At 33.7% G+C, this 17,729-nt stretch overlaps 1 protein-coding gene across 2 annotated transcripts in view; it reads left to right on the forward strand.

The window, feature by feature from the left end:
- Positions 1–17,729, forward strand: part of LOC117111801 (platelet glycoprotein 4-like) — a 94,491-nt gene that overhangs the window by 42,093 nt on the left and 34,669 nt on the right. For both annotated transcript variants that reach the window (XM_033254788.1, XM_033254789.1), the window contains 2 exons: positions 8,653–8,794; positions 13,494–13,569. In XM_033254788.1, the coding sequence (XP_033110679.1) occupies positions 8,653–8,794; positions 13,494–13,569 (218 nt within the window). The remainder of the gene's footprint in view (positions 1–8,652; positions 8,795–13,493; positions 13,570–17,729) is intronic.

The raw sequence follows: 17,729 nt of genomic DNA on the forward strand, positions 1-17,729 counted from the left end.
ATTACAGTAGATAGGTCTTATGTGTGTATACATACATTAAAAAAATTGAGTATTTGCATACGATTTTTTTTTCATGAACCCATAAATCCCCCCCCCCCCAAAAAAAGGGGGGGGGTCCGGGGGTTCTCCACAGGGAAAATTTTGATTCCTAGAAGGCGGGAAATGAGCTTGCCCGACTTCTATGGTGTCTTTTAACTACTTTTAAGTTCAAGGTTTTCCCCTCTTGAAAATTATTATAATGAATCAATGAACCCAAGGAGAAAAGGGAGGTTCGTGTTCTTCGCGGGAAAATGTTAATTTCTAAATGCTGGGAAATGAGCTTTCCCGACTTCTGAAGTATCTTATAGCGATTTTAATCTAAGTTCTTCAAAATTCAAGGTTTCCTTTCTTAAAAACGCTCAGGTAATTTTTTCCCAAAATCTCAAAAAGAAAGGGGGTCAGGGGGTTCTCCCCGGGAAAATTTTGATTCCTTGAAGGGGGAAATGAGCTTTCCCGACTTCTGAGATGTCTTTAATTACTTCTAATTTTTTTCAAAAATCAAGGTTTTCCCCCTCTTGAAAATGGTTCAGTAGAACCAATGAACCCCAAAGAAAAAAGGGGTCCGGGTTCCCCCGGGAAAATTTCGAATTCTAGAATGCGGGAAATGACCTTCCCTGACTTCTGAAATGTCTTTTAAATGACCTTTTAAGTTCTTCAAAATTCAAGGTTTTCCCCTCTCATTTTTTATTTTATGTGTGTATATATATATGCCTACATAAATAAATGAGTAGTTGCATGCGTATTCTTTTTTTCCATGAATCGATAAATCCCAAAAAGAAAGGGTGATCCAGGGGTTCCCCGCCGGGAAAATTTTAATTCGTAGATAGCGGGAATGAGCTTTCCCGACATTTGAAGTGTGTTTTAATGACTTTTATGTTCTTCAAAATTCTAATTTTCTGATTGTAACATAACAAAAGCTCACAGGTCCTGAAAAGGTAGGTCTATAATTTTTTTCCAGTCACACAAAAATCTCCAGACATTATTTTTTTGCAAAAAAAGTGGGGGGCCCGGGCCCCCCGCCCCCTGTTCCGCCGGCCATGTATGTATGCGTCTACTGTTGCCTCATTATTCGTATGGAGTGTATCACCAATCTCAGTTATATGGAATTCAAAATCACAAGTTTCACTGACCTGACTGCCATCGTGTATGGTATGAACTTGGGTAGTAAACCGGGCTGACCTACATAATTTTGAAAAAATGGTTAAATTTCTGACAGTTATAACACTGCTTGCCGTATGCTGGGCACTGTCTTGGTTGGTGAAAGAATCCACAATTTCCGCAGGTACTTTGTGTTGGGGTTTGTTGGCGGAGTCCCGGTTGAAGGGCTTCATGTTGGGATGTATTCGAATGTGGCTGTTTACTAATGTTATTAGGCCTATACTTTATAGCATCAACTTGCTAGTGCTCTTGTTGGTTCGTTTGGGCTAGGACTATTCGTGCAGTGTGCTCTTCAGCTGATTCCATAGCCTGGGCAAGTTGTACAGCAGAATCCAGTGTTAAGGAATCGCCTTTCGCTAACAGGGCTTTTTGAATCGGTACGTGATTTATTCCACATATAAATCTGTCACGTAACATCTCATTTAATGACTGACCATATTCAAAAACATTGGCGAGTGAACGGAGGGAGGCCAAACGGTTTCGCCACTTAGTCTGCTCCTGGAATTATAGTTTTATCTAGCCATTATCTTTGATTCAGCCAACTGGAAGTGAGCCTTAAGTACTTTAATGATATTGTCAAAAGATTCCTCACTTGGTTTCTTTGGAGCAACAATCGATTCGATGAGCCTGAATGTGGATGGACCAACGACGCACAGTGGGCCAGAATTGTTTCAAAGTGTGCCAAAAGACAATACTCATAATGAAATACTGATTATGTTCATGTTAAGACCGTTTAAGGGGTTTTCAAACCTGCTGAATTCAATTAAACTATTTTTAAATATGTATGACGTCATCATATTACTGTTTTTTGATTGGATGAGTAAAATATTCATTGTAATTCCTAGGCAGATTAATATGACCTTGGTTATTAGAACATATAAGGGGTTTTCTAACCTGTAGATTTCAACGCAAGCATATTTAATTATGTATGACGTCATTAAAGTATTTTTTTTTTATTGGACGACGTAAAATTCAAGAGATCTAGACAGAATAACTTGCCAGAGCTCAGTATGACACGAATGAGGGTTTCTAGACCGGCAAATTCAAATTAGAACATTTTACTCCTTATGTGACATTATTAAAATACATTTCTTTAAAGAAAAGGGTGGAAGGTGGAGTGTTAGAAGACACCTGTAGTACCCCCTTAGTCCGCGTCCACCCCGTCAGTCAGCCCTCACTAGTGAAAATAAGCACAAAAAATCACGGTCAAACAGACTGAATTTACCTAATATCGCTATAATTTGCGTGAGAAATAATTGTTGTATTTGAATGGATGCTAAATAAATAAATGAAAAAAAGAAATTAAATGGGCGGTCCCACTTCATTGGGCATTTGTCCCACTTCATCCCATCACTCACCTTGGGATGCCCTTATAATCTCCAGAGGCAATTTGGCTTCAGATTTAGGATGGAGTCAAAATGTTTAAAAAAAAATAAATAAAAAAAAAAAAACAAAAGAGAAAGTGTCGGAAAAAATGATTCCTAGAAAGTGTCGGTAAAAAAAAAATGATTCCTAGAATAATTGACCTCAAAATGAAAGGGGGTCGAGGTCCTCCCCGGATAAGAGACAGATATAGAGCTACTCAACTATATATTAGCTTGTGCTCACAGAAGTCTTACCCAGGAAGTTATTCAAATATAACGTCCTACTTTTTCAGTGCGCGGAGGGTGTGCGAGCACTATCTTGTAGAGCTTTGTCACTTCGCTTGTAGAGAGCAATATAAATTTCCAAATCAGGCCTACAGTAAATCTTAATCACAGTAGGCCAAATCTGAATAATATGACACACGGTTTAATGGCTGCATTGATGAAGATGGAATGCTATCCGTACCTGATTTGTTTTGCTCTGTTTGCGTCATTTAACTGTACTTTGCAATTCACTTATAACTACGACCCATCAATATCCGGAACTTACCCTAAGTTGTTTAAAGTTCAAGATTTTCCCTCCCTTGAAAACAGTCATGTCGACTTTGTCATTCTTATTACAGTGAAAAGGCCTATGTGTGTATGTAGTTGCATACGTAGGCCTATTTTGTTTTCCATGAACCGATGAACCCCAAATAGGACGGTGGTGGGAAAATGTTAATTCCTATATGTCCGGAAACGGGTTTTCTCAACTTCTGAAATTTTGGTTTCCCTCTCTTGACGTTTTTTAATGAATCAATGAACCCTAAAGAGGAACCGGGGAGAGGCGGAATCATGTTAGCCCCTGGAAAATTTTGATTCCTAGATTGCGGGAAGTGAGCTTTTCAGACTTCTGAAGTATATTTTAATGACCTTTAATAAAAACAAAATCAAGGTTTACACTATTGAAAACGGTCAGGTAAATTTTCTGATTTTTAATACAGCAAAGAGGCCTATTGTGTGTGTAGAGGTATAAATATGATTAATTGCTTACGCATTCTTTTTTTTTTTGAAACGGGTTCCTTCCTCATCAAAATTTTGATTGAGCATTTCCGACATTTGATTGTCCAATTGTAACACAAAATAATCAGCTTATGGGTCCTGGGAAAGTAAGTCTAGAATTGTTTTTTAAATATTTATTTATTTAATGTTTTGTCCAAGGGGGTGTAGTCAGGACCCTGAGACCACTCCAGATCCACCAATGATCTCCCTCCCCAATTCACTCGTAGATATGACACTGGAAATCGAGTGTACTTGTTTTTGCATTTGGCACCCAATGGCTGCAGGAATGATTTTATCGTATTCCTTAATTAAAAAACGGCGCTTTTGTAGGGTGGGGGGTGGGGGGTATATTAAATCGCTTGCTAAATGCAGGGTGGCAGATACTGGCAGCTAAACTTGGCATTAACGTAAAGCTTAGGCTCTGCCAGAAATGTTGATGTTAAAAGCATGACGAAAATCGCCGGCAATTCTAACTTTTAAGTTGGTTTTATGAAAAAAATGTTTTTAAGCGTTTTTGGCTCATATTTAGTGTCCTTTATTCTAAAAATATATCAATAATGTCATTTTTTATTTTAATATCTAATTTAGTTAACAATAGGCAAATACTGCAAGAAGTATCAAGTTGAATGCTTTCATCTAAGTAAAGTCATAGGAGTTTTTCAAAACTGTCAATTTTATCATTTTACGAGTAAAATACAATTTTTTCATGTTCTCATGGTTATATCACACTATGAAAATTCACTAAATATGAAATTATTGGTGGATTAATATAATTTAGGATGTTCTCGACCTCAAACAACCTTTAAAAGTTGGAGTTATCACATTACCTATTTTCGACTTTTGGCACACTTTGAATTGATTCTGGCCCACTGTGCGACGGTGTTGAAAATAGCACGTTTCTTGTCCGCATCCTCAATGTCGTTCGCCTTAAAGTATTCGTCTAATCGTAGAACATACGTCTCAAACCGCTCTGTTTCGGAACAGAAACTCACCTATCTTACCATTCGTCGGCATTTCGGCAATATTCTGACACCATGTAAAAAGACTGAATAAAGAGAGACAGCTTAAAGTGTCGTGTGGGTTTTCCTTTATTATCACTGCTTCACTCCTGTATATAACAACAACCAATATGGACGACATGGAGTCGTTAAACTAGAGAGGGCGGCATGATAATATTAACTATCAATAATAATAATAATAATAATAATAATTATTATTATTATTATTATTATTATTATATAATAATAATAATAATAATAATAATAATAATAATAATAATAATAGTAATAGTAACAGCAATTATGGAATTCCTGAATCAATGGACCCTAATAAACTAAACAAATTTAACGTTTAATAGGAATATAATAGGCCTAATTTAAAGATTCAAGGAACGAAAAGCCTCCTCCTGACAGGGCCGTAGCTTAGCATAGTTATGAAACCTGTATTACCGGTCTGCACCGACCAAAAGGTAACTACTGTATGTTCTTTCAAATGCTTTAAGAAATATTGATTTTTTTTGACGAAGGTCTATCAAAATAGCATTACAAACAAGTTCTTCTAACACACAGGTGGGCAAAGTGCCCGACAGTGATTTTATTTTGCTGCCCGCGAAAATAAATTGAAAACCAACCATCTTTGGCTAGAAAAACCTTGTTTTTTTTCGGCTAGAAACCTATTATCTGTAAAATATAATATTAAAACTGAGCAAAAACTCTAAACATTTAATAACATACAAGAAGCTCATATTTAGTTACAGACGTACATCCAATAAATCGGCAAGAATTCATAGGCCAAACGTAGGTAAACATAAAAAGATACTCGAGCGTCACGACATTGCGAAGTGCCTGTTCTTGTTCCTAATAATTACCCAGTATCGTATCGAACTCGAGTCGAGTCAATCCGTGACGGCCCGAATGAAGTTTCACGCAAATGTTTTGTACGGGAAAGAAACATCGCTTACCTCCTACCTTCGCAATGTTAAGGAGTTGTTTGCGTTACACTACCCTCACAGGGTATTTCTTTACAGTACGAGGTACTGTACTAGTTAGTGCGGAGCTATGCGACGTCGATGAACATACATAAGTGTCATAGTCTTTGTACCGTAAATAAGATAGAAACTCCAGTTGGTTTGTTAGCTAGCTAGCCCAGGCCATTTAAGAGCTATTCTCAAGCCGAGTACAAGTTTTATGATAGTGTATAGTCTAGGAAAAATATAAAAAGAGGCCTAGAAATCACTTTATGAGGATTGGAATATTAGAAGCCGCAGTCATCCATGTCAGATATCTTTATTGACATTATCTGCTCACCCCCAGCCTGGATGACATTTGCGTTGAAGCCTTATAATATAAGGCTCCGATGCAAATGTTCGCATATTATGCGAATTATGAACTTTTTTTCAAAATGGCCGCCAAATATACAGAAATGTACATAAATTCTGGCAATTGAAGTTCACAATGTGCAAATTTTTTTTTTATTTTTTCTAATAAAGGCATGAAACAAGGAGATGAAATTCTGAAAATTGTACCTCCATGTCCCGTTCATATGCAAATTAGTTAAAATATGCAAATTAGGGGTAAAATTACCGTATAGCATTCAATAACTTTGTAACCAGTGGTCACAGAAACTTGATTTTTAAAAAATTGTTCAGAACATGCATGTTTCTATTCTCTTTAATGCAGTATTTGATTCAAAATTGACCAGAAATGTCAGGTTTCAATCCAGTGGTCACAGAAGCTAGATTTTTGTTTTAATAGTTCAGAACACGCATGTTTTTATTCACTCTAATTCAATGTTTGCTTAAAAAGTACCGGAAATGTCAGATTTGGCCTATTTGACCCTATGCTTTGCAGGAAATATCCATATCTCCAAACTACTGTTTTATGAAAATTTATTTTGGTGTCAAATTGGTCGGAAGCATGTTTCTATTCACCATAAACCAGGGTAATACAACAAGGAAATCATTCACACGTCTATCAATATCCTGTTCAATTAGCTAAAATATGCATCTTGTAGGTAAAATTATAGAGTTCGATAAATTTGTAACCAGGGGTCACAGATTAAATTTTGTTTTAAATAGTTAGTTAAATAGTAAACCAAGATAGTAAAACGAGAAGATAATATTTCAAAAACCACACCTCCGTTCATATGCAAATTAGCTAAAATATTCAAATCAGAAAAAATAGGGGCAAATTATAGCATTTGATAACTTTGTAACCAGTCAATTTTGAAGCAAATTTTGCGTTAGTGTGAACGGACACCTGAAAAATCTTGTTTCAGTGACCACTGGTTGCAAAGTTATCGAAACCTATAATTTTACCCTAATTTGCATATTTTAGCTAAATTGCATATGACTGAGGTGTAATTTTTGGAATGTCCTCGTTGTATTACCTTGGTTTATAGTAAAAAGAAACATGCATCTGACAAATCTGACGGGTCTATAAAAACGAAGACCGAAACATCCAAAAGCGAAGACCGAAAAACGAAGACCTCCAATTATTTCTCAATTATCTTGTGGGCCTTCGTTTGTCGGGTCTTCGTAAACACCTAGAGTGTTTATAAAACGAAGACCCTTAATTATCTCATCCATCCTATGTTGGTGTCACTACCTAATGACCGTAAAGCATTTTATTCCGATAAAATAATGAAATAGGTACTTGGCAACTGCTTTATGATGATTTTGAAATACTTTCAATAAGATAATTGAGAAATAATTGGAGGTCTTTATTTTTCGGGTCTTCAGTTTTCGTTTTATAGACACCCATATAGGGTGTCTATAAAACGAAGACCCTTGGAAATTTCACAAAATAACGCCCAAAAAATGCCGTAATTTTGAATTTTTGACAGCCTGGCGTAGTATCATAAAAATGAAAGAGAAAAAATAGGGGTCTTTCTTGCACCAAAATTGATTCCCTAAAAACAGTAGTTGTGGAGATACGGAAATTTCCTGCAAAACGTAGGTCATAGGTCAAATGTGACATTTCCGGTTAATTTTAAATGAAATGTTGCATTAGAGCGAATAAAGACATGCATGTTCTGAACAATTTAAAACCAAAAATAATGTTTCTGTGATTACTGGTTACGAAGTTATCGAATGCTATAATTTTTACCCCAAATTTACTTATTAGCTAACTTGCATATGAACGGGACATAACAGAGATGCAATTTTCACAATTTTATCTCCTTATTACATGACTTCATTTAAAAAAAAAATATTTAAGTTTGCACATGACAGATTTTTATGTACATTTCTATTGGCAGCCATTTTGAAAAACGTCCATAATTTGCATATAAGACTCTAACGCATATGTTATCCAGGCTGGGGGTGACCAGAAGGTGTGAATAAAAACATCTGGCGTGGATGACAGCTTCTAACATTGCACTCCTCATGACATCATTTTTTTCAATTTTTTTCCTAGACTTAGAAATGCAATGTACGGTATTTACAAATTTAAGGTCTAAACAGGACTGTATTGTATATCACTTTAAGTTGATAGCCACACCAGAGGCGCTTTTTACAGTAGTAGCTAAAGGATTGCTCAGGTTCTTCCAAAGGCACCCAAATTAATCCATAGATTTTTCATACAATACTGTTTCAGTTCAATGACCTTAAGAGTGAACTCATAAGGTCACCTAATTTCCATAATTTAAAATGGGACCCTTTTATACATAAGAATTTAGATCTTTGTTACTGCTGGTCACAGAGAATTGATTTTTGTCTAATGAAAAGTTTTGTTCATAAATGTTCGGAAATGCCCTTACTGACATCTTACCAATATTTTTTTTAAATTTTATCATCTTAAAAAAAACATGACATCACATACAGAAAACATTTCAATCATAGCATTAAAAAAAAGTATAATATAAAATAAGTTATTTTTAAATTAATTAACTAATTAATTAAGGATATATATATATATATATATATATATATATATATATATATATAATGAAATGAAAAGACTTGCTAAGGATTTTTTTTATTGTTTATGTTGTAATACATTATTGCATTAAAAAAAATATGTTAAAAAAATAATATTTTATAATCTCTTAGTCAAATATGACAAGTGACTCGGTTTGGACGGTAAATAGTGGAGTCGATGACATATCCAAGTTGAACATCATAGACAATGTCGATGGTAAAAAGTCGCTGAATTACTGGAGAAGTGAATATGCCAACATGTTAAATGGAACAGGTAAACTTTAAACTTTAATAAAATAATACAAACTATCCCTTCTTTTAATTGCCATTATTATGACTATTGTTCAATTTATCTATTGATTACAGTTGATATAGACTAATATATATTTTCTATGAGTTATAATTCCCATTCTCCATTTCAGGAATGTTGGTTTATTCTAAACATTCTGAATAAGCAGTCCCTTGGGGATTACAGCATAACATGCTCCTATATTTCACTTGTGTTCGGGAAAGGTTTATGACGATATATTTCAACATTATAAAGTTTTAACATTATAGAGTCTTTTTAACTGGGGATTTCAATTTAAGCTCAGTAAATTTGAATGACGTATTTAATGGTACTGTCAACAAAACTACAACATTATTCTAGGCAGCTTTTATAACTAAGTAATACTACTCTGTTTCACACACTCTGGGATCATCTAACCATTTATCTTTAAATGTTATACTTAATTTACCTGAACAAGATACTAATAAGTTTAATAACGTTTTGTAAAAGAAAGTGTTGATTGGAAAAGGTTAACTGTTATTAGAAACAGACTTCGGTATATGAATAGACACAGTTATCATATTCTGTTAAATTAGGCATTGCATTTAAGTAAAATCATATTAAGACAGCTGAAGTACCAAGTTGCACATTTTAGTAGAGCAGCTAAGGGCCACGTTGTGCAATTCATTACCAAAGCATGAAACTTGGCACAAATATCTCTGATGTGTGTAGATTTTAAAAAAAAAGTTGTGTGCCTAGTTCCTTACGCCTACTATGGCCGCCAATTTGAATTAAAAGGCCGCCTCTAAAAGACAAGATTTTGGTCTCAAATTGTTTGGAACATACATGTTTCTATTTGCACTAATGCAATATTTTGTCCAAAGTGACCAGAAATGACATTTATAAACTCTGACCTACAAAACTTACAGAATATCCCTATCTCTATAACCGTTAATCACAGAGACCTAATAATTTTGGCCTCAAATTTTTCAGAACATGCATGTTTCTATTTCCACTAATGTAACTTTTTGTCAAAAAATGACAGAAAATAATGCTTCTAACCTTTGTCCCTAGGTATGCTGTAGCATGTCAATAACCGTTGGTCATAGAAACATTTTACCCTAGGTACATTGTAGCATATGCATATCTGAATAACCGTTAGTCATAGACACCTAATTTCAATCTTAAGTTTTCTGAGAAATTCTGTATATGTATATAGTTGCTTTTACACCAAAAGTGATCGGAAATGACATTTCTGATCTTTGACCCTACCAGCATAATTATACATATCTGCTGTATACCAGATATATTACGCTCTAATCTATATGCTCTAATGAAGAATTTTGTCCTATGGTCAACGGATATATATCTGACATCTGACTTAATTGCCTTAAAATATCGATCAAATTCTTTCTAAATATATTTACATTTTTACTAAAATTTTATTGAATAAATTCATCTGGTTCCAATTTCAATTTATTGAAATTATTACTTTTATGTTGAACCAAAAAACGTACAATAGATTACCTTAACGTCTCATTGGAAGACTGCTAACTTCTTCAGACTGAAGCATGTGCTATAGTGATCTAAAAAAATTTGTTGAAAAATACTGAAAATACTTATTTTGATCTTTGACCTTAGTAATCTTAGTAATTATTTATTTTATTTCACCCAACAGCATGAACTCCAATAACAGGGAGCATATATAAATAAAACATACAATAATGAGAACATTCAAAAATATCTGGCCATAGATATTATTTTTGGTTTATTAAAATAAAAATAGACGTTTCTTCTATAATTTATATAAGCCTGCAGCTCTAATACCTTGTATTGATTGGTGAGGTGGAGACGCCACCTTAAGTGTGCGACTTATAAAATGTAATTAATAATTGTTTGCTTTTCCATTATTATATTATTACTGCATAATAAACAAAAATAATCAAATTACATTGATTCTTATAATCTTTAGACAAACTTTTGTATGATTAAAGCACTTTATTTCAAGTTATTTCAGTACATATGTTAGTTGGCAATACTTCATTATAGACTAATGTTGTTAGCCATAACCCCATCTCGGAAAGCTTGGGATACCGGGATGGTGTCCAGCTGAAAAGAGAATACCGTTAACCATAACTAGATTTTAAATGATGCTTCCTTCCAAAGACGGATGTTTTTATGGCACCTTAGCTACAAAATGTGGAATGCAAATATTTATCTTTTTGTTTTTATTTATATATTCTTTAATTTGTTACTTTTATTTGATGTGTCATTTCTACAATACAAAGTATTCACACTGAGTTTTAAAGTTATATCAGAATATTATTTACAATTCGATATGTTTTATATGTAGATTAGGATCATCCTTACAGTCAAGGATCGTTAAGACAAACACAACTTTCCATGATGATCCATCTTCTCGAATATATCATGCTATCAGCAACATTTGAAGACCAATAAATTTTTTTAAACTTCTAAAAAAATGTATTTCTTCAACATTAATTTGCCTGCATTTTTTTTTTGGGACCATTGTATTGGCCACCATCGAATATAAATGTCCTTTGGAAGGGCAAATGCATAATTATCTCATTCTTTTACTCGAGCCACCTAGATAGTGTCCGGGGTTGGGTTAGGGTGGTGACGGTAACCCCTCACAGATTCTGTATACAGTATTCATTTTGTTGTGCCATTTCTTTGTACTTTCTTTTGTGTGTGTATTTGTTTATCAAAATATTTTGTGAATGTGAAGCAAAAAGGAGCTTTTTCATGCGTTATGCGCTAGGTCTACAACTGTCTTATTTTTATTACTGTTATTATTAGAAACGCAGGAGTATCCTAGGTGGATGAAACATTCTGTTCTTGTTTTGATAAAACAAACATTACTAAGGCCATGTAGAGGCCAAAACAAGCATTTTCAGCATTTTGTCGACAACATTCTCAATGAAGGTAAATAGATGCTTATTCTGGCATTTGAGACCATAATCAAGTCTCTAAAATTGGGAAGATGTGGATATTTCAAGATATCTAACGTCAAAGGTCAAAATTATCATTTATATTCACGATAAGAAAAATACATGCTGGTTATCAGAGTTCAAAGGTCAGAAATGTAATTTCCAGTCACATTTTGGTAATATATTGCCTTAGAGCAAATAGATACGTGTATGTTCAGAATACCTGTAGGTCAAAAGTGAGAAATGTCATTTCAGATCTCTTTTGCACCAAACGTTGCAGTAGTTCAAATAGCGACATGCATATTCTGAACAATTTGAGGCCAAACCTAGGTGAGGGCAATTCCATGGTCACAGACCGACTTTTTAAGGCATTCATAATGGTAAAAAAATGTTCAAATATTACAGATAAACCAGTAAATCTGAAATTCCAAGTAAATTTTATACTCTTTCCCACATTCCGTCCATGACCAATGGTTATAAAGGTATAGATATGCTATATGGTCCTTTAGGTCAAAGGTCAGAAATGTCATTTCCAGTCACTTCCAGACAAAATGTTGCATTAGTGCAAATAAATAAATAAATATATATTTGGTCTCTATGACCAAATGTTATAGAGATATAAATATCCTACAGAGTACCTAGGGTCAAATGTCATAAACTTCATTTCCAGTCACTTTAGGACAACATGTTGCATAATAGAAGCATGCGTGTTCTGAAAAATTTGAAGCCGAAATTATGTCTCTATGGTAAACAGTTTTTTAAAATATGGTATGCTGAGTATCTAGGGTCAAATTTCAGAAATGGAATTTCCGGTCATTTTTGGGCAAAATGTTACATTAGAGCAAATAGAAATATGTATGTTCCTAACAATTTGAGACCAAAATCTGTGCCAAAGTTAAGCCTGTACGATTTTCCGTTACCAAGATGGATCCGTTCTTTTAGAGACGGTCGTGTTCGTAAAATAGTATTAGATTTTTAATATGAGGCTTGTTACTTTATAAAATATGTTCGGTAGTTTAACCTACATTTGGGACCTATTCTATCCAAAATGGATGTGACAAGCGATGGTCGCCACTATGTCCTAGAATTTGTCAAACCTAGTATAGTATGCATAGGCCTACTGGCAATATATGCTAACCGACCCTCATTTTACAAAATTAGCCTGCGTGGGTAATGCAAAGTGGTAGATGAGGGGCGGGGAGAGGTCGTATTTACCATGAGAGTTATATTAAGCATTTCTTACTACCGTTTATATTCCTTCACAATTTAGGAGAATATAACAAACTCAATTCAAGTTAATGACCTTGGATTGACAATTTTCTTCTTACCTGTCAAATTCAAACTGCTAAATGTGTTTAGAAATTACTACCGTTTTTGAAGCAGCACACACAATTAGACAGCACCATGTATTCTATTTAAAAAAAATCATCAAAGTTTTGCCCCTCCGCTTTGAAACCACGATTAAAACAACATCACATTGAGACATGTATATAAACACTAAATTAGGCATGTAAAATTAAAATTTAAAGATTGAGAAAAAATAGGATAAGAAAAAATAAAATTCAATGAAACCCTCTGCTTATACTACTGAAAGGGTGCAACGCTAATGTATGTAGTCTGCTGTTTCATTTATATAATGTAATTTTAAGCATACTGTAGAATCAGAAGATTTATTAATTTATTCATATAGTCCATCTGTGATTTTATCATCAACATTATCAATGTCTACAATAGATATAGTTCATATATTTCAGATGGGACATATATGCACCCTGAACTAGACCAAGAGAAGGACAACCGAATTTACATTTATGTTGGAATCATTTGTAGGTTAGTTCTGATAATTGTTTATTCCTCCTTCTTTTTGCTTTGTTTTCTTTTTTTTTTTTGTCTTTTTTTTTTTTTTATAGCAAACTCCTTTTAAAGACTAAATTCCCTCCTTTTACCTATAATTTCTACACTTATCACTGTATTTTTCTCAACAACCTGTACCCTACATTATATAAATCGTACTGCATATTAAGCAATTATAGTCATTTTTGAGTACACTATATAAAATATAAGCTGCTAGTTATAAAACGGTTGCTATAGGTTGCTCAGTGATCACTGTCCGTGTGCATTAACTGCGCATATTATTAGAATGATTTCTTAGTAGCACCATGGAGTACCGTGGATTCCATTAAAGTAATGGAATTAAGTCAATACGATTTAGGTAAGGGATGCCTCACGAAGACATTCGTACTTCCTTTAGCCTATATTTGTGATATATTAAAAAATAAATAGTATAATTCTTTGTAAAAAATGTATTTCATTTTAAAAAAGCTCTTGTTACCGGATAACATAGCAGTTAGGCCTCGTAGGCCTTACATGCTAAGATTGTTTTTTTATTCGATTTTTTTATCTTTCCTGATGGTGATGCTTACGATTACTATGAATATTTTATTATTGTTATTGTTGTTTACAATTTTGATGACATCTAAGAAAAATCAAGCGCTCACCAAAGCATTGCGAAAGAATGAGCACCAAAATTATGTCATGCAAGGAAGGTAGGTACGACCACCCAATGTATTCCTTTTGATCAGTGATACCGAATAATCAAGAGTAATATTATACTATAATCTTTCTAGAATCGGGACACTTATACAATAACATAAGATATGCAATACAGGTATATTAAACACAACTCAACTGAAGAATTTAAAATAATAATAGTATTTCACCGTTATCAACAAGCACCCTCTCAAATAAATGCATTTATTTATTTATTCATTATTTATAAAACAATTACAAAACAATACAAAGCACATGCTTACATTGAATTGAAACTTTCAGAAGGGTCGGCATTATATACACTAAAAGGCAGAAGGTGCAAAGCATGGAATGTTGCTAGAATAATGTTGTTTGACCTGTCCCTGCATTCCAACACTATGCAACCACATTTACTTACTCATAAGTTGTTAAACATGAATGTCGCAAATCAATTAACTAATTTCCTCACAAATAGATATCAGTTTGTAAAACTGAATGATTATGTTAAATCTGAATGTGTAGTCAGTAACACTGGTGCACCGAAAGATACTGCTTTCTCTTTTTCTTTATACTGTGTTTACATCTAACAATAATAGGTCCAGCCATCAAGACTGTCCAGTTATCAAATTTGCTGATGACATGATAATGACAGCTATTACACATCTGAAATTGAATTTTTTGTCAGATATTGTAAAGATAATCTTCTTAAACTCAATGTTTCCAAGACAAAAGAAATGGTTATTGATTTCTGTATAAAATACCAAAAGGAATCTAGAAATATCGCCATTCATAATAATCCAGTGGAAAAGGTATCCAGTTATAAGTGATAAATGGATTAATAGACGTTTGATCAGAAAAGTCAGTAGAATTAGACATGAGATGCCTTCAATTGACTCTGTATTATCACGATAGGGTGACTGAGCAATTCCGTCATATCATTAATGACGAAAGTCATCCGCTTTATAATATGCTTTTGGACTCCGTTAACCCTAGGAGTGGTCGTATGAGAGTACCGATTGCAAACTACAAATAGATATTCATTTAACGCTAAGGGTATAAAATACTTCAGTGAAAATCACAAAAGATAGATAATAATATTGTAATAATAATAATAATAATAATAATAATAATAATAATAATAATAATAATAATAATAATAATAACGGTGATAATGATAATATTTGTAATAATGATGAAAATAATAATAGTGGTTGTAAGGTCCAAATCATTAGTTTGTCTACTGGTAAAGTTACCAGGCTAACCAGGTTGTGCTATGCTAATTAATAATAAGCATAGCTATTGTTCTGATTAGCTGTGTGGTATTGTTGTGTGCAGTTTTATTGTAGCAGCCAAGTGAGCAAGGGGGAATTGTCCACAACTGAGTAATCTATGAATGATTGCATAGAAAGCAAGAAGTTAGGCTTGTTTTTGGATTTATATAGCTGTAATGGTCAACTTATGAAGGCACAACCTTTGGTGAGTTTTATTTTTATGTTATTATTGTTTATTTTGGAATTACAGTAATCATTTGATGTTAATTGCTACACCCAGTCGGTGAGTGTAATGTAGGCTTATAGGTAAGCTTAAAGAAGCCAGTGAATTATTGCTAATGTAAATTATGACTATTTGTTATTAGTATATGAGAATCTGTATTTCTATATTTGCAATGCATTTGCTGTTTATTTGTAGACAAACCCTTTCTTTGTATACTTTCAGTTAATCGGTTCTGTGCGGTTCTATATTTCTGTACAGTCCTGTATGGTTTGTTCATTACGGTTTGAAATGGAAATGGATGGAAGTAAAATCAAAAGTATTCTGAGCCGTATTAACAAATGTGGAAAGTATTATTGACGTTGACCAGTTACATTATTAACAATGGAGCCATAATGGAATCTGAAATGTCAGTTAGGCTAAAGAAGTCCATCCCAAAGGGTGTTGAATATATCAAGGAAGTAAAATATAAGTTTAAATGCACATGATGTTTATTGTTCATTGTTAAGTGAAGCAGAGTTGGAGGCTCACATGAAGGAATGATATGATGAGAAGGAAGTTCGGGTGACCAATTTCAAAGCATCAGTGGAAAGTCGGTTCAGCACGAAGTCATCGGAAGCTCAAGCTCCAAAATTTAAGCCTTCAAAGTCATCAAAAATTAAGTCCAAATCATCATCTATGAAATCCAAATCATCCTCAATATTCAAGATTGAAGAGGAACAGAGAAAAGCTGAGCCATCAGCTAGACAGAAAGACCCTAAAGAAAGGCAAAGGACAGAGATGGAAGAAATTAAGTTAAAGCAACTAAAAGAAAATGATTTGCAAACTAAGCTAGAGGTGTCAAACGCAAGATATAAAGTATGAAGTATCATCAAGTGTACATAGAAGGGTGAACACAGTGAAAGAATCTGTTACCAATATTGAAGAGAGTAATGCAACCAACGATAGAAATGTAGAAGATGAGAGAAGTGTATTGTAGGTAGAGAAGTTCTTAAATAATGCTTACAACAATGTGATAACATGATAATACTCCAACTGTGCAAGTTTATAGTAAAGAGTAAAAGGTTGGCGATGTACTGGTAGCAATGCAGAAGCCAAAACTAGAAATGAAGAAGTTCTCTGGAGCCGTTATAGAATGTAAGCGGTTCATTAGAAGTTTCAAGTCTCGAATTGAGCATGTATGTACAAATGAAGAGTGCATGTCATACCTAGGCCAATTCACAGTAGGCGAAGCTAACCAAATTGTTGTGGAATGTTCTTATTTACACGCTGATGTTGGTTACTCTGCTGCAGTGAACGTGTTAACTGAGAGATATGGTACTTCAGAAGTATTAGCAAATGTTTCTGTGAAGAAATTGTTATCCTGGTCCACTATTCGTTCTGATGATCCTAAAGCTCTGGATAACCTTGCTATTTTCTTGAGTGAGTGCTGTAATGTTCTTGTATATTTCTGGAGACGTTTATATATATGACAGTACAATTAATTGGGTTCAATGATGTGTTCTTTATTCAGTGCTCACTACAAGAGTGTCTATATCTACATTCAATATAAGATAATAACTAACAGGGTTCTTATCTATAAGACCCATGTTACAACTTAGTAACAGTGCTATTTAAAGATCCTGTCACTCAATGTCAGATTCTACTACATCTCACTTTTTGTTTAAAGATGTATTGACAAAATATTCTGTTTTAGCTTCTTACTAATGTACTAATATTATTGCTTAAACTACTCACATGTTATTTTAGATTATCAACCCTTTAGTTTACTTTATACAGATCTACTCTATTCCGTCTGAAATTTTTACCATTATGTTCAACAATATAACTTCTACTACTGCATCTTTCCATTGTTTGTTTTCAGTTCTCATTTTTATTTTGTCACCAACTTCTAGTGGCGGCAAGCTTTTAGTACCTTTATCAAAATTTTTCTTTTGTTTATCCTGTCTTTTAATGAGGTTTGATTTTAC

The sequence above is a fragment of the Anneissia japonica genome, unplaced genomic scaffold, assembly GCF_011630105.1.
Source record: "Anneissia japonica isolate Jap-2015-1 unplaced genomic scaffold, ASM1163010v1 scaffold287758_len931624_cov196, whole genome shotgun sequence".
Taxonomy (NCBI): Eukaryota; Metazoa; Echinodermata; class Crinoidea; order Comatulida; family Comatulidae; genus Anneissia; species Anneissia japonica.